This window comes from Wyeomyia smithii, chromosome 3, assembly GCF_029784165.1.
Source record: "Wyeomyia smithii strain HCP4-BCI-WySm-NY-G18 chromosome 3, ASM2978416v1, whole genome shotgun sequence".
Classification (NCBI taxonomy): domain Eukaryota; kingdom Metazoa; phylum Arthropoda; class Insecta; order Diptera; family Culicidae; genus Wyeomyia; species Wyeomyia smithii.
The window spans coordinates 117,283,691-117,301,783 of record NC_073696.1 but is presented as its reverse complement, the minus strand read 5'-3'; the positions used below and the strand labels follow the sequence as shown (position 1 = coordinate 117,301,783).

General features: G+C 42.4%; 1 protein-coding gene across 1 annotated transcript; it reads right to left on the bottom strand.

The window, feature by feature from the left end:
* Positions 1 to 548: 548 nt before the first annotated feature.
* Positions 549 to 5,867, bottom strand: LOC129728508 (uncharacterized). Its single transcript, XM_055686953.1, has one exon. It carries the CDS (start codon positions 5,865 to 5,867, stop codon positions 549 to 551), a length of 5,319 nt encoding a protein of 1,772 aa, XP_055542928.1.
* Positions 5,868 to 18,093: the final 12,226 nt, after the last annotated feature.

Here is an 18,093-nt window from a genome sequence, read left to right as displayed (position 1 = left end):
ACTTAACACCAGAGCGCCAGTATGCGAGTAGTTCCTTTTATTCAAGCACTCACTACACGATTTTTGTTCTACACAACTGTTAATTTATTGGCTCAAAACTTTTACACTCTAACAACGTTTATTAAATTATTTAACTTTATTACACTAGCTACTAAAATTTTACAACTAAACAATAATTAATTTCGGTGACCGGCCGTGACACTTGCTATTGGGTTGATCGTAAGTAAGAAAAAAAAAAGGGATCTATGATGGTGGAATGCCCTTTTATAACGAGGCTAGAAGCATTGAAATATTGGGCTGAGAGAGATTGGTTGATTTGCTTGTAATCGTGTCTTTGGCTAAGTATGGCAGATGATGTGTCTCGGCTAAACTACGCCTACCCTACGATTGCTACCAACGGTTATCAAAAACTACGTTACCGACAGTAGCCCTTTCCATACCGTGAATCTACATTGCCGGCCACCTAAATTTGACAGTTCAAATTTACTTAGCAAAACAAACTACAATAGCACATGGAACAGTTTTGCACAAGGAATGAAATTTTTAACTTAATCTTCTCTTTTTTGTGTTGTACCTTTTTCAGCTTCTTCGGTTTCTGGAGGATCATCTGGTTCGGCTGTTGGTTGCTGGTTGTCGGGGAGTGGAAAAATCCGCGAAATAGGGCGTTTGTAGGTCGAAGTAGCTGTTCGCAAAGTGGCAACTCGTACCACTCCGTCGGCTCCGGGATGAATTTCTTCTATCCGTGCGAGAGGCCAAGAGATGGAAGGTTTTCCGTCCTCCTTGACCAAAACAATCTGTCCGACCTGGATGTGGGTTGAAAATGTAGCCTTCTCTCGCTGATGGTTGAGTTCTGTGAGGTATTCTTTCCTCCACCGGTCCCAATGTTGTTGGATGAGTTTTTGCAGCTGCTGGTAGTGATCAAGCCGATTGGTGGGGATGTTTGTGTAATTCGGCTCCGGTAGGCTGATAAGTGGCGATCCGATGATGAAATGACCGGGAGTGAGAACGTCTAGCTCCAAAGGATCGTTCGATAGCGATGTCAGTGGACGGCTATTCATGTTGGCTTCGATCTGGGAAAGCACGGTCGCGTAATCCTCAAAGGAGAGCTGGGTGCTGCCAAGAATTTTTACCAGTGATGTTTTCGCGGTTTTCACTGCAGCCTCCCATAGGCCGCCGAAAGAAGGTGCCCGTGGTGGAATGAAGTGCCACTGGATTCGGTGCTGGCTGCATTCGTTAGTTATAGCTTCCCGGATGCGTTTGTTGTCGAAGAGGCGGTACAGTTCTAGCAGAGTGTTGTTCGCTCCTTGAAAATTTGTCCCGTTGTCCGAGTGAATTTCAGACGGCATACCATGGTGGGCGATAAAACGATGTAGGGCAGCGATGAAGGCATCTGTGGACAAATCGCTGACGAGCTCGAGGTGTACAGCCTTTGAGGCAAAGCAAACAAACACGGCTATGTATGCTTTTCGTGGTGCCGCTCTTCGGTGTGGTGGTTTGATGTAGACAGGGCCGCAGTAGTCCACTCCGACGACGGTGAAAGCTCTGCTAGGCGTGATGCGGGATTTCGGGAATTGGCCAATGGGTTGCTTAACAGGGACAGGGTTTTGGCGGAAGCATTGCGGACACTTACTACACACAAGATTAGCGGTAACTTTTCCGTTGATTGGCCAAAATTCTTGCCTCATCGTAGCTAGCGTCATGCGAGGACCAGAGTGTAAGCATAGTGCGTGATAGTGTTTCGTGATGAGGCGTGTGAGTGGGTGTATTTTAGGTAAAATCGCTGGGTGCTTGGTTTGGTAGTTTTCAGCGGAGCGCTCAAGTCTGCCGCCGATACGAATAATGCCTTTTTCGTCGAGAAAAGGACCAAGTAATTTCAACGATGATTTGTTGGAAACCGGTCGGGATTGTGCCAGTTCCTTCAGCTCCTCAGTGAACATTTCCTGCTGTGCAACTTTCGTTAGCGCATCCTTTGCGTGTTCTAATTCTACTACAGCGAATAGGTGAGGATAGTGATTAAATTTGCGACGACAATGGTTGGCAAAGCGAAGAATCAAAGCGGTAATTCGAACCAAGCGCCAGAAGGATGAGTATCGGTGGAAAAGGAAACAATGTTCCAGTGGCTGGCGTATCACTAGTACAGTTTTTCGTCGTTCTAGTATGTCTTCTGGCGGAGTTCCAGTGGGGTGTTTAGGCCAGTTTTCTTGTCCTTTTGAAAGCCAGGGTGGGCCACAGCGCCAGATGCTGTTGATGACAAATTGCTGAGGAAGCATTCCTCTAGAAATATGGTCTGCCGGATTGTCGGTTCCTTTGACGTGATTCCAGCTGTAGCCGTGGGTAAGTTGCTGAATTTCAGCTGTACGATTTCCGATAAACGTTTGCCAAGTGTTAGGTGGTGCCTGAATCCAATGAAGAGTGACAGTTGAGTCCGACCAGAACCAGCAAGGAATCCCCTCCAACCGCAGCGCTGCTGAAACCTTGGCGTAGAGTCTCGCCCCCAGACGTGCAGCACAAAGCTCAAGCCGCGGCAGACTAAGCCGTTTGAGTGGAGCAACTCGTGATTTTGCCGCGACGAGCTCAATTTTTATTTGCCCATCCTTGCCAGTCGAACGAGCGTAAATGCAGGCACCATACCCAACTTCGGACGCATCCGCAAAAACGTGAAACTGGGTAGAGATTGCACCGACCAGAAAAACGAACCGAGGAATCTTGTAGCCTTCCAAATAAGACATTTGCGTTGAGAATTCTTCCCATTTGGTCGCAATATCCATCGGAACGGGATCGTCCCAGTCGACAGTGGATAGCCAGAGATGCTGCATTTTGATTTTCGCCCATGCCACGACAGGAGACACCAATCCAAGCGGGTCGTATAGTTTCGCAATCGCCGAGAATATGTTCCGTTTCGTCCAACAACCGTCGTTAGTAATTTGCTGTACTTCGATGCAAAGCTGATCAGATTCTGTTGTCCACCCTACTCCAAGCGTTTTAATTTTCTGTTCGGGATCAAAGTGCAGGGTGGTTTCTCCTCCCAGTGCTTCAGTGGGCAAATTTTCTAGCACTTGTGGGCAGTTCGAACACCATTTCCGTAGATCGAGACCTCCTTCCGCCAATAGGGCTTGAACTTCCTTTTGAAGCTGAATCGCTTCTTTGATCGTGTCCGCCCCCGAGAGAAAATCGTCCATATAGAAGTCTTCATCTACGGCCTTTGCTCCAAGTTTGTACTTTTGGCTGCCATCTATAGCCAATTGCTTCAAGACACGAGTGGCGAGAAACGACGATGGGGCCAAACCGTAGGTGACAGTTTGCAGCTCGTACACCTGAATTGGATCCGAAGGATTGAAGCGCCAGAGAATGCGTTGAAGCGAAGTGTCGTCTGAGTGAACCTGAATCTGCCTATACATTTTCGCAACATCAGCAACCAAAACTATAGCATGTTTTCGGAAGCGGAGCATCAAACTGAGCAGGTCGTCTTGAATCGTGGGACCAGTTAGTAGAGCGTCATTAAGAGAGAAATTAGTTGACGTTTTAGCAGACCCATTGTATACCACCCGTACTTTAGTTGTAGTACTCGACTCTTTAAAAACTGGGTGATGTGGAAGATAGCAGACCGTTTTACCTTCGTCGAGACTAAGGTCGTCCACGCCGCCGATGCATTTCATATGACCTAACTCGATGTACTCCTTCATAAAGTCCCCGTACTGCGAGCGTAGATTTGAATCCTTTGCCAGCCGTGTTTCAGTTTGTAAAAACCGTCTTAAAGCCATTCGTTTCGATTCACCGATCATTTTTGCAAAATTCATCTGCTTAGGGTAGCGCACAATATATCTGCCAGTTTCGTCTCGTGTGAACGTGTTCACGAAATGTGTTTCGCAGTCCTCTTCTTCCTGAGAGCGGGGGGTTTTAACCGGTAGTTCTTCGACTATCCAAAACTTTTCGATCGCCTTTTCAAGAGAGTCTAGCTTCGTGATGTGACAGCTAACCAGTGTTGATTCCTTCATGCATTTAGCTTCGCCGGCCACCACCCATCCGAACACCGTATTGACGAATACTGGTAGCGTATTGTCGAAATTTCGCACTTGCAGCCGGCCACCATCGCGTACATGAAACTCGTAAAATTGCTGCGCACCCAATATTAAATCAATCGGTCCAGAAACATTGAAACTGGGATCGGCCAAGACCATGTCAGGGGGAAGTTTTAAATGAGCTAGCGGTATCGAAACAGATGGCTGGTCGCTGGTGACCTGCCCCAAAACCAAGAAATCCATTGACGTTGAGAAATTCTGCACTCGAGACTCAACCGTGGTGGAAACTTCATATGCTGTACGGCTCCGAGATCGTCCAATTCCAGTAATTTCCACCTTCTTGTCCCGCCGTGATAACTGAAGTAATTTACACAGATTTTCAGACATCAAGTTGACCTGTGATCCAGAATCCAGAAGAGCCCTTGCTTGGTGGGTCCTTCCCCATACGTCCTTCACCTTAAGCAATACCGTTAGCAAAAACGTGTGCGACCTAGGTTGCCCCATCACCACATTAGAAGAGATTGATGCCACCGAACTAGAAACCGATTCACCAGAGTTCAGAGCACCACCGGTTGTAGGTGGGACAGAGGAATTCACGTTGCTCGCTACTGAAGTTGAATTAGGATTAGAAGTAGAACCAGAACCGGGAAAACCAGGATGCAGCAACGAATGATGCTTTTTCGAGCACGTTTTGCATCGATATTTGGAAGGACAATCTCGCGCCAAGTGATTTCGCCCCAGACAGTTGCTGCAGAGACGCTTAGAATTTGTGAGCTGCAGCCGTTTGTCCACCGGTAGGCTGGCGAACGTTTCACACTTGGTAATCCAATGTTTCTCACTGCAAGCGAAACAGTTTGAGGGAGTATTTTCGGTCGCCGAGTTGACCGAAACTTTAGTGGGACGGAATTTGCTACCACTGAACGATGTTGCCGTTGAAAACATATGTTGATCGACCGAAACCGCATCCAAAACTCTAGTTTGCTTTTTGAGAAATTCGACCAACGACGCAAAAGATGGCTCTTTGTCCGGTGTAACATTTTCCTCCCATAGTTTCTGCATGACGTCGTCCAGTTTCGACACCATCAAATGGACCAGCATGGCTCCCCAACCGATCGTTTTCTCTCCCAATTGGTCCAAAATTTTCGTGTTACGTTCAAAACAGTCGATAAGATCGTGTAAACCAGCCGCTGATTCCCGCCTCATCCGAGTGTAACCGAATAAGGCATTCAAGTGTCGCTTTTTGAGGAGATATTTGTTCGAAAACCTGTCGACTAAACTTTCCCAAGCAACCCTATAATTAGCCTCACTCATCGCATAAGAATCTATCAACTTAAGAGCATCGCCTTTCAGAGAAGCACGCAAATAGTGGAATTTTTGAATGTCGCTGAGTTCCTTAGATAATTCAATCAAGGCTTTAAACGTGTCGTGAAAAGGTAACCAATTTTGAAAATTGCCGTCAAACTCTGGCAGATTTATTTGAGGAAGTCGTACGGAAGATTGAACATGTGGAGCTTGATTTGGATGTGTAATAGTAGTATTTGGTGTCGCATGCTCTTGTGGTAATTTTCGCGCCAACCCTGCCCTTACCTCGTAATACTTTTCCTCGAACTCGGCCCGAAGTTGCTGGTGGTCGGCTATGTTCTCCTCACTGTCGTCAAGGCCTTCGATGTCGTTTTGAATCTCCTCGAATTCCGTATATTTCTGCTCCAATTTTTCCATGCGAACCCTGACTGCTTGCTCATCGAATTCTTTCGTAGTTTGCAGGTATTGGTCCAGTCGCTCTACGCATTGCACCACGTAGTTTCTGCTGCGCACCAGTCCCTTGTACTTTTTGGACGTCGTCGCCATGCTCCCTGCACCGTATGAATATCACGAAGAGCAGCCAAAACCTGTAAAAGGCAACCAGCAAAGCACCTTCGAGAGAAAAATATCGTTCACTGGACAGGAACTCACCTGGTGAGCCTGTCTAATAGGCCTTGTATTATAAATATCTCAGCTTCCCTCGTTTGGCGCGCGAAATTGAATTCAGCACACCAGCACAGCCCAAAGCGTTCACGTAGAGTTGCAAGAATCCTGCGTCCACCGAGTTGAATTCCAGATCGTCTTTCCGAGTCCAGACTTAGTCCCCAATAGCACCAAATCGATGAAAAAATATCCGGCCACCAAAACTCCGTCGAAGTAGTGAGACAGTAGAACCACAAAAAATGACCAGGTAGAGATGAAATCACAAATGTATGAAATTGGACAGGTCCTCACCTTGTAGGCCTGTTCAATAAGCCTTGTATAATTATTCAATGTCTCCTTGATCCCGAAAAACCGTTATAGCTGCACACAGAAGTTTAGCGTACGAAAACGTGATGGCAGCGCCCAGTGAATTCACCTGTACGATAGTCGCGATGGCGCCTCTACCTTTGTTAAAGTTGAATATGGCACCGATTCAATTGTCCAAATGGCGTCTCGGCGTCGGTATCTCAAGGGAACGCTATCCTGGTCACGGCACCAATGTTGTGACCTCCAATATAGCGATATTCCGCGAGTCCGACGCGAATCCCGAATTCTAGTAGCGTAAAATTGCGCTCTCCCTTTCTAGTCGAGCTTATTGCCTAACTTAACACCAGAGCGCCAGTATGCGAGTAGTTCCTTTTATTCAAGCACTCACTACACGATTTTTGTTCTACACAACTGTTAATTTATTGGCTCAAAACTTTTACACTCTAACAACGTTTATTAAATTATTTAACTTTATTACACTAGCTACTAAAATTTTACAACTAAACAATAATTAATTTCGGTGACCGGCCGTGACACTTGCTATTGGGTTGATCGTAAGTAAGAAAAAAAAAAGGGATCTATGATGGTGGAATGCCCTTTTATAACGAGGCTAGAAGCATTGAAATATTGGGCTGAGAGAGATTGGTTGATTTGCTTGTAATCGTGTCTTTGGCTAAGTATGGCAGATGATGTGTCTCGGCTAAACTACGCCTACCCTACGATTGCTACCAACGGTTATCAAAAACTACGTTACCGACAGTAGCCCTTTCCATACCGTGAATCTACATTCACATACATTTCAGAGTGAATTTTCTTCGTACAATAACCGGATCATGGTGGGGAGCACACCCGGGAGACCTTATAAGGCTTCACCAAACAACCATATTGTCGGTAATTGAGTACGGGTGTTTATGCTTCCGCTCCGCAGCAAACACACATTTGATCAAACTGGAGCGAATACAATATCGTTGTTTGCGTATCGCCTTAGGTTGCATGCAATCGACCCATACGATGAGTTTGGAGGTCTTAGCTGGAGTTCTACCATTGAAATACCGCTTCTGAAGCCTGTCTTTTCGTATTCTTATCAAATGTGAGGTCTTGAACCGTCCTGTGATTGAAAATTTTGAAAGGTTAATCGAACTTAATTCTCAAACCCGTTTTATGACATTGTATTTCAATCACATGTCACAAAATATTAACCCTTCTCCGAATATTCCAAATGGTGTCAACTTATAAAATACTTCTGATTTTACTGTGTTTTTCGATACATCCATGATAGAAGAAACTCGTGGAATCCCGGATCATTTACGCGTGCAGCAGATTCCCAAAATTTTTTCCAATAAATATCGAAACATCAACTGCGACAATATGTTCTACACTGACGGATCACTTATCGATGGGTCCACTGGCTTCGGTATCTTCAATAACAATTTAACCGTCTCCCATAAGCTCGATAATCCTGCCTGTGTTTACGTCGCAGAATTAGCTGCAATTCAGTACACCCTAGGGATCATCGAAAAAATGCCCACGGACCATTATTTCATCTTTACGGATAGTCTCAGTTCCATTGAGGCTCTCCGATCGATGAAAGATGTTAAGCACTCTCCGTATTTCCTGGGGAAAATACGGGAACATCTGAGTGCTTTATCCGAAATATCTTTTCAGATTACCTTAGCGTGGGTCCCTTCTCACTGCTCGATACCGGGCAATGAGAAAGCGGACTCTTTGGCTAAGGTGGGCGCTACAAACGGTGAAATTTATGAAAGACCAATTGCTTTTAATGAATTTTTTGCATTTGTACGTCAGAATACGATCATCAGTTGGCAAAATTCTTGGACCAGAGGGGAACTGGGAAGGTGGTTACATTCCATTATACCCAAGGTATCGACGAATCCGTGGTTCAAGGGGTTGGATGTAGGTCGAGATTTCATTTGCGTGATGTTTCGGCTTATGTCCAATCACTATAGATTTGATGCGCATCTCCGTCGTATTGGGCTCGGAGAAAGCGGTATCTGTGCCTGTGGTGAAGGTTATCACGACATAGAGCACGTTGTTTGGTCATGCCCTGTCCACCGTGACGCCAGGTCTAAATTAGTAGCTTCCCTTCAGGCCGGAGGTAGACGGACAGCTGTTCCTGTTCGTGATGTCTTGGCGAGCCGTGACATACCCTACATGACCCTTATATACATTTTCCTAAAATCCATCCATGCCCCAGTCTAGTCCCGTTCCCCTCCGTCTACACCCAACAAAACGACAAGAACACGTTTGAACCCTGAGCAGAGGTTTTGGAATCAACAACTGCACCCCACACGAATTCACCAGGACCTGAGAACCCGAGGCGCTCAGTGATATCTTGGCTCAGCGGCACATACCATAGGCCTCTTGAACACCAGCGAACAACAACAACGAACCATAACCAGCAACTAGCCCCCGCACAATACCTTCAGGACCCGAGAATTACAAGCCCCTCTTCCAGCTCATGACATCGTGGCTCAGCAGAACAAATCCATACATGCTGCATATTCATGGCCATTCGAAGAGCATCAGACGACCATCAAACTACAAAACAGTGATTGAAAAATACATCCTAGTTTTAAGATAGACTTAATTTCAGCTCGAAGTCGGCAGCGAGGATAAAAAATTTGCTTTAAGATTTTAAGTCTTCAGAAATAATTGGCGCCGTTAAACATTAAATTGTATTTGTGCCGTGTCAAATAAATGATATGAGAAAAAAAAATCATATTAACTTTAAAACTTCTCATGACCAATAAGTGAAATCTATAGCTATATCAATATATATTTAAAAAAAACCCTATTAAGTACCTTACCAAAACAGCTAAAATACAAAGAAGCGGTTGAAAAATGACTTTGTTCTTGTGAATGTGCTAGTGAGTTGCATATTCACTGTGCGTAAGTTTGCTGGAATTGCATGTGTGCGTGTCATGAGCGAGATATTCCACTTTTGCGCTTGGAAATAATTATAAAGACACTATTAGTTGGTGACATTGGTGTTTCGCAGCAGTTGAAATAAGTTACTAACGGTAAAATTAGGATGAGAAAATCAATCTCGTCAAAAGAATGCCCGTTTTACTTTCGCTGAATAGTATCAATTTTAGGACGATGAATGGTCAAATGTAGTTTTAAGCGACGAGAAGAAATTTAACCTCGATGGACCAGATGGTTTCACTAGTCGCTGGCACGATAAAAGACAAAAAAGATCAATAAGAGAGAAACGAAACTTCGGTGGAGGAACAGTGATGATAAGGGCCGGTATTAGCATGGTTGGGAAAACGTCTGTTTGTTTTATTTCATCACGGATGAATTCAAAAATGTATTGCGAGCTGTTAGATAAAGTTCTAATTCCATTCTCCGAAAATGTTATGAACGAAAATATGATTTTTCAACAAGATAATGCTGCTTGTCATTCGTCGAAAGCTACCAAAGAGTTCTTGAAGCTTCAGAACATCCCTGTTTTGGAGTGGCCAGCTGGCAGTCCTGATTTAAATCCGAAGGAAACGTGTGGGGTTTACTATCACGTAACATATTTAAGCATGGACGAAAGTATGAAACGGCTGGTCAACTAAAACGCGCAATACAAGATGAATGGTCTAAACTTGATCCTGATTTTTTGAAAAGAGGTCTTACATAATAAAGGTAATGCTACGCATTACTAATTTGTTATAGTTTATTCATTAAAAATGTTTCTTTAAAAAAACAATTATCGTATTTATACTTATTTCCACGCCGAAAACCCGGATATAGAACTTATTTATCTTAAAACATATAAAATCCAGAAAACAAATACATTCTTGCATGAAAGGTTGTTTTATAATTCAGCAGTGTACATGTGTTTTGTTCAATGTTGTACACATTGTTCAAATAAGCCCAAACGTCGCTTGTCTTTATACTTCGTCCCCTTAATGCTAGAACTAGATAACTCGAAATTTGTCGATTTAGAGTTAAGGATGCCATCATATTCATCGCGTCGAGCTCTATAACATATCCAAAACTCGTTGAAACACGATTACAAGAAAAAATGTTATTCATCAATTAAAAAACTAGATATCTCAACGAAAAACAAGCGTATTTTGTAGTAAAACTAAATAACTCGTTTTTTTGTTGATTTTTACATTGCTATAACGGGCCTGAAACGATATGGATGCGTTTCATACAATCTGAACCTTTAATAATTGCATTTGAATCATCATCACCACAATACGTCAAATTTTCAAACTCGTTTTTCTCGAAACTTCAATTTTCGAGTTATCTAGTTCTAGCATTGAGGGGACGACTTATTTTCAACAGTGAAGGGGTATTTGACGAAGTATCAGCGCAAGTAAAATTCAACTAGAGCTATAACCTACACTAAGTCACATAAAAAATATATATAACTCAGCTTAATTTGAGCCAATTGTAATGAAACTTCTAATTTATTCGCAATCGATAGTTTCAAAGTTCTAGGGTAACTGTAATACTTTTCTTCCAAAAATAAATGGTTATTTTGAAGTTAACTTGGAGAAATGCGTGAAAAAGCATAAGAAATATATTTAAGCTCAAATAACTTGAAATATTTTGGAAGTTAATACAAACCTGTATATATTTTAAAAGCTCTATTTTCCTTCTTTTCAAAACGGCTAAAACTTTCTAAAAACTGTTGAGAAATGACTGAATTAAAAAAAATGCACTGTGATCCAAAAACGGTATTTTGACCATATCTTCAAATTTTAAGGGTATTTCTAGTATAAGTGAAATTTCCACTCGACTAAATCTACAATCTAGGGTGAATTAACCTATACTGGACCCTTTTCCTATAATGGACCTCCCGACAGATTAACTGAATTTTTGCGAAAAACTCGAAGGATTTTCAGAACACTTCTATCGGAAAACATCTTATGCAGCCAATTTACATCGGAATGACGAGACTAATTTATAAATTCTAATTTGTGTTAAGAAAAATTCAGTTAGTCTATATAGTTATAGTGGTCCACTATAGAAAATGGGCCCACTACAGTAAAGGGGTTTTCTGTATGAGAGCGGTCCACTATAGTTGAATTTACCATAGTTTATACTACAGAGCACTTGTTACTGCAATATAAAATAAATTAACCTATGGAATACCCCTTTCTTATAATGGATCGTTCGTCAGGTTAACTCGATTTCTTATAACATAGGGTAAATTAATTTATAGTGGACCTCTTTCCTGGAGTGGACCACTTATCAGATTAACTCAATTTCTCTTAATATATATCGAAATTTTTAAATGTGTCTCGTTATTCTGATGCAGATTTACTGAATAACATTTTTCCCGAAGAAAATCTTCTAAAAATCTCCTTCGAGTTTCGGCATATATAATGTTAATCTGGCGGGTGGTCCACTATACGAAAGAGGTCCACAATAGGTTAATTTACCCTAAATACCAAGCTTATTTGATCACCCGTGAGTTACCCGCGATTGATCATGATAATAATTGCATGATAATTACTGCAAGATGATAATTACGCGCGTAAGCGTAAGTCCAAATTCAACATGCCGTTCGAGTCATAAGCGTTCACTTTTATATAACGACGGTCCGAAGTCCACTCGTCCAGTATGAGACTTAGCTATCAGGTTTGAGCTTGTGGCTCACACAATTGTTTCCAATATTCCTAGAACACAAAACCTGAATCCTCATACTCCAACTTACAACTTGTTTTAAAGAAAATATTGTCTTTCGTAGGTAGAGGATCAATCACTGCGCCAAAAGGGGAAGTTCCCGGAAAACATCCAACGATGAAATTTTTCTTTGAATTTGTGAATGCTGAAGGTTGATCGTTGTCATTACTGATATCGAGATGGACAGTATGTTTATGCAAAATGATATCGTGCATACTCTTAAGGTGCCTCTTGATGCCGAAAATGCCTTCGAATTTGAATACTTTGGAGCACTTTATTACTTTCTTTTCTTATTTTCCTCAAAGAAAGTAATTCTAACAGACGTCTCCAGGAAACCTTCCCCAATTCCATTACTGAATTCAAGTGGAAAAATGATTTCATAACAATATTGCAACTGCAATAAACGAAACGACTCGATCAGAAGAGCATAGCTAAAAAATTACTTAATTTTATTTATTTAGAGGGAGACGATACAACGATACAAATTTGGGCAACCTAGACAAAATTGCATTGAAATAAACATCTCAATCCAAAATGCCAACCCTACCTTCTCTATAGGTATCTATGACATGTGTACTCTAAACAGAAGGCCATGTTCAGGAAGCGGAATGAATGCTGAGACTTTTTGTCACTACAATTTGCATCGATAACAAACCAATCAATCGCTAGTCGTTACAATAGTGTAGCATTCGGGAACTAATATTACACTGGCTGTACAAATGCACACACCGTTGCGACTCATAAATCATGATAACATCATAGTATCAATACCCGCCAATCCTCGGTAATCACTAACCGTAAATATAAAATGCAATCAAACGGGTTAATAGAAAAATCCTTAGCCATAAATTGGATTCATTATCATTTCGAATCAGTCTGTTGAGGTGTATATGTGAAGCCGAATAAAAATTCTCCTCATTCTCTTCCTGTTCCATAACCATACGCCACTACGATACATTTGGCCGTATGACCGCCTTCCCTAGCCCCAACTGTCACCGGCTTCATAGCTTGGCTCTTCCGATAAGCACGCTGGGTTCTTCTGCGGCTGCGTTTGATGGCTGTCGGCCGATGATGGCGGCATCTTTGATCACCATACCGACAAACAGTTATCAGACGCGTATAAGGTAGTCGTATATGGATTAATTTTGTCACAACCTTTGTTATCAAACTTTCGCAATCGACGTGCTGTGGGTCGGTTTTTCCTGCATAGTAAAATGGGTTATAAAGGTTCTACAACTGTTTGATCTAATCTAACGATCTGAAAAATTTCACTCTGTAATCAGTTGCAGAAGGCGGGTTTTCCAACAATACTTAGAACGCCAACGAATTAGACACATGGGTTGGCCATTGCAAATGATCATTAAATAAATCGATAATCACCTTCACAGCCACAATGGCACTGATCCTTTACAGAAGGTGGGAAATCCTCTCCCTGAAGGTGGTAGATTAAGAACAAAACCACAACAATGGGTCATTAAATCGGGCATCTGTTTAAACAGAAAACAAAACGTACGCGACTGGAGAAGATTACTAAAGATAAAGCTACGCACGGGTGTCATTTCCGAGATTTCCCGTACTGCCTGCAAAGCAAAGTTATACCACAGTCAGGATAATCCAAGACAAGCAGGCACCAGGTTTGTTTTTCCTGGTCGTTAGCGGTAATGGTATTTCCAAGATGCGCTGCGCCACATGTGCGGACTGGACTGTGGAGAGTGAATCCCAGAAATCAGGAAGATTCCGGACGAAAGCTGTTTATGTTAGATCTAAAAGTCAGATTTGTTATGTGTGTTATTGTACAAAAAGAGCTACCAGATTTACAACCAAGGTATGGCTGCGGTACAAGGGTTTAGGGAACTTCGATCAGCAATCCAGCAGCTGGCGCAACGAAAAGCGTTAGGATAGCGAAGTCGATTGTTTATGCTGCATTTGAATATAGGACCTCTCTGTTTTTTCCTTCGTGAGGCAACCTATAGAAAATAACGGAAAATTACAGGTTTTCGAAAAGAGCCTCTCCTTTTTCACTAGAACTGCACACCTCTTGATTTGCATGTATTTTTTCAACGGTAATATAATTATGCGTAACATTTGCAGCCAGTAGACAAAATTGTCATCGAATATCATTGAAAATTAAATTTCTCTTTGATTTTTATTTTCATCAGTTAAAGGTGGTTTTTCTCATTTTTTTCGCGGTGGAAAGAAAAATAATCTTTTGCATTTATTTGACTAAGAACAAAAAAATGATTAAATAAAAACAAAATGGCGGACTTATTAACAATCTCGCACGGCGGCTCGTGCAAGTTTGACGTGCAAGATTACAAAAAAAATTATTTAAGCTATTTACACAAAGCTACATTCGTTATTAGGACAATCCAAACACGCTGCTATTCCACCACAATTATAAAAACACCAATTATTCCAGCTGGTGGTATGATCTGGCTTTTCTTATTCGAAATCTATTTATTGTTAAAATGGGTTAGCATATAATCTTTAAATCGCAAAAAGAACAAAACACAATGCAATGATAATGTCAATGCGTTTTTTGCTCAAAAGAATATATTTTCAGGAAACCAACAACGCAACTGCACCATTTTTCCAATATAAAAATGAGAAATTAACGCAGTTGATATTATTCATATTGTTTCCTTCATGTCTAAGGTGTTTAATTGTAGAATTACCAAAAACTATACATTATATTTGTCGAAACCGAAATGATGCCTGTTTCGAAATCCCAGATTACGACCTCGGGTGCTCAAAGAACAGCCAAATGTTATCCGATATGCAGTGGTGGGCACCATTCCGCTAATTCGCTAATTCGCTAATTAGCGACGCTGAAATTCAGTTAGCGATTTAGCGATTTCGCTAATTTTTGAGCTGGTTAGCGAAACTGTTAGCGTCGCTAAAATTTTGGCCTTCGAAACGCTAATCGCTAATTCGCTAAATTTTGTAGAGAAGCGACAATAGAAATACTTAGAAAAACTGTGAATTGCTGATGGCGTACGTGAACTGCTTCGAAATATGAACATACTTTACTGTGAAAGTTACTTTTATCAGTTTTTTTACCCTAGAATGGAGTTCCAGTTATCGTACAAGCCACAGGAGCATTTTGAAGAGCAAGCACAAGGTCTAGATTGAATTTTCGCCACACTAAGAACTTTGGTAAATTGCAATGCGCTTGAAATTATGACAACTTTGGTTCTACTTTTTCGATTCAGATAATAATTAAATTTTTATGAAAACACTAAATAACTTTTGTTATTCTTGTAAGTAATTGTTTTCGTTTGTTTAACCAAAACAGATCAAGGTGGTCCAAATCTTACAAAACACGAGCAATAAATATAGCGATATGACTATTTACATATTAAAAAGTTAGCGATTAGCGATTAGCGAAAGTTCCGCTAATGTGGGTTTAGCGTTTAGCGTTTAGCGATTATCGAGCTAATTTTCCGGTTAGCGACTTAGCGACTAGCGTCGCTACATTTTCGGTTAGCGGTGCCCACCACTGCCGATATGCTATTTTCGCTATTTTCAAGCATGTCACATACTGCCAGTTTTGCTTTAAGTTCAAAAGTAGCTGTCATTGTCAGAGTCTATGTGCATAATCGAGTCGCGCAAAGAGAAAATCTATCGTTGCATAAGCCAATATCGTTTTTTGAAATTCTTCACAAGGTACACAGTTTTGAAAGATTGCACCGGTCGGTGATGCTTTGTTAAATGTAACTGAACCAGTGTACAGGTTTAATGTTGGATTTAAAATGTGTAGTCAAAACTTCGGAAAAACACATTTTCTTTATCACGCTCAATTACAACACTTTTCATCCACTCCTAACATTATCACCTTGTTTATTTACATTGCTCGATTGGTATTCTTGTTTGACACCATCAACTTTGCGCGACTCTATATTATGAACATAGACTCTGGTCATTGTCATTTGTCCTTCGGCTCATCTAACCCGCAAAGTCGAAAAAATACGAAAAACGAAACATTACGCTCACCAGCGATCATTTAGTTTTGTTCGAGTTACTTGAAACGAAATGTGCAATGTCATCCCGGGTTGACGCTCAGAGAGCAAAAATCTACTTTCGAGCCATTTTTAAATTCAAGATGGCGGCTTCCGGTTACTGAAAAACAGCCTTAAACGATAATAACCACCAAATATGGGTATTTACACGCCCTTGTCTGTGTTCACATTTCCTCAAAAACAAACTTTTTCAATTAAAATTTAGTGTTAACTTTAGGCTTCAAATGGTGAGTTGACAACCTGGAAGGTGCGTCTGACTTATCTCCGGTCCTTACGGGTTCCTATTTCACGCCTCCACGAGTCACATGATCACAATAGACTGCCAGATGAAACATGGACACAGCTGGTTGGCGTAGCCTGGGCAATGTTGTCAATCCGGCAATAGCTCAGTGAGGAGTAGAGGAAATGCTTCGCCAACCTAAGCGTCTGTTCACCAAGATGGTGGGCCTCAAAACAGCGTCTGTCCTCCATGTTAGGGGCGGCTGATCGACGTCTTGGTTTCAACGTGGGACTCTAAACAGTGCTGACACAATGGTCCTTCGGCGAGACAGGGGGTTGGTGCAGGCCTTTCAAGCCACACGTAAAAATCATCAGTACAGGAAGCAAACAATATAAATTCGGACCGGAACAATCGGCGTAGACCCAGGCAACGAAAACGAACCCGCATTCTTTCCAACTTATTGAGGGTCTGCAAGTTCGACATTGTAGTGCTGCAGGAGGTATGCTGGAAGGGAGTATCGGTACATACGTACAAAGATGGGTAAACCATCTACCAGAGCTGCGGCAACACACACGAGCTGGACACAGCTTTAATTGTGATGGGTGAAATGCAGAAGCGCGTGATTGGGTGGTGGCCAATCGACAACAGAATGTAGAAGTTGAGGATTAGAGGCCGCTTCTTCAATGTGAGCATAATTAACGTGCACAGGCCTCACCTAGGAAGTAACGGCGACGATAAAGACGCCTTTTACGTGCAGCTGGAGCGTGCATACGATAGCTACCCAAAACATAACGTCAAAATCGTTATCGGAGATCTTAACGCTCAGGTAGGCCAAGAGGAGGACTTTAGACCGGTTATTGGGAAGTTCAGCGCTCACCGGCTAACGAACGAAAACGGCCTTCGACTAATTGACTTCGCCGGCTCCAAGAACATGGCTATACGTAGTACCTACTTTCAGCATACCCTCCCATATCGGTACACCTGGAGATCACCACAACAGACCGAATCACAAATCGATCACGTTTTGATTGATGGGAGGCACTTCTCGGATTTTATCGACGTTCAAACCTACCGTGGCGTAAACGTCGATTCTGACCACTATCTTCTGATGGTTAAAATGCGCCAAAGACTTTCGATTATCAACAACATACGTTACCGTCGCCCGCCACGGTAAGACCTGGAACGACTCAAATTCCCCAAAGTCGTTACTGATTACGTGCAAAGCCATGAGGCAGCACTGCCTGAAGAGGGTGAACCCATCGAAGCTCTTCTAGAGGACTGGTGGAGTAATGTAAAAGCAGCCATTAACAGCGCAGCAGAAGGTGCCATAGGGTTCGTCGGGAGGAATCGACACAACGGCTGGTTCGACGAGGAGTGTCAGACGATTCTAGACGAGATAAATTCAGCGCGGGCATTGATGCTGCAGCAAGGGACCCGTCAAAACGTGATGCAATATAAACTGAAGCGAAGACAGCAGACCCACCTGTTCCGGGACCAGAAATGCCGCCTGGAAGAGATGGAGTGTGAGGAAATGGAGCAGCTGTATCGTTCGAAAGAAACACGTAAGTTCTACAAGAAACTGAACGCATCCCGCGCCGGCTTTGTGTCGCGAGCCGAAATGTGTCGGGATAAGGATGGAGGAATCTTGACGGATGAACGTGAGGTAATCAACAGGTGGAAGCAGCACTACAATGAACACCTGAATGGCGCAGAGGCAGATGACCAAGACGAGAAGGAACGAGGAGGAACGAGAGTAGGAACGACTTCGTCAGCACAGCGGATGAGGGAGACATTCCGACCCCTACGATAGATGAAGTTAAGGCTTGATGGCATAAGCAGCTCAGGAACAACAAATCAGTTGGAAAAGATGGCATCGCAGCGGAGCTTATCAAACTGGGCTCGGATAGGTTGG

Excerpts from the sequence above, each read along its gene's own strand:
- LOC129728508 (XM_055686953.1), bottom strand. The coding sequence starts at position 5,867 with ATGGCGACGACGTCCAAAAAGTACAAGGGACTGGTGCGCAGCAGAAAC.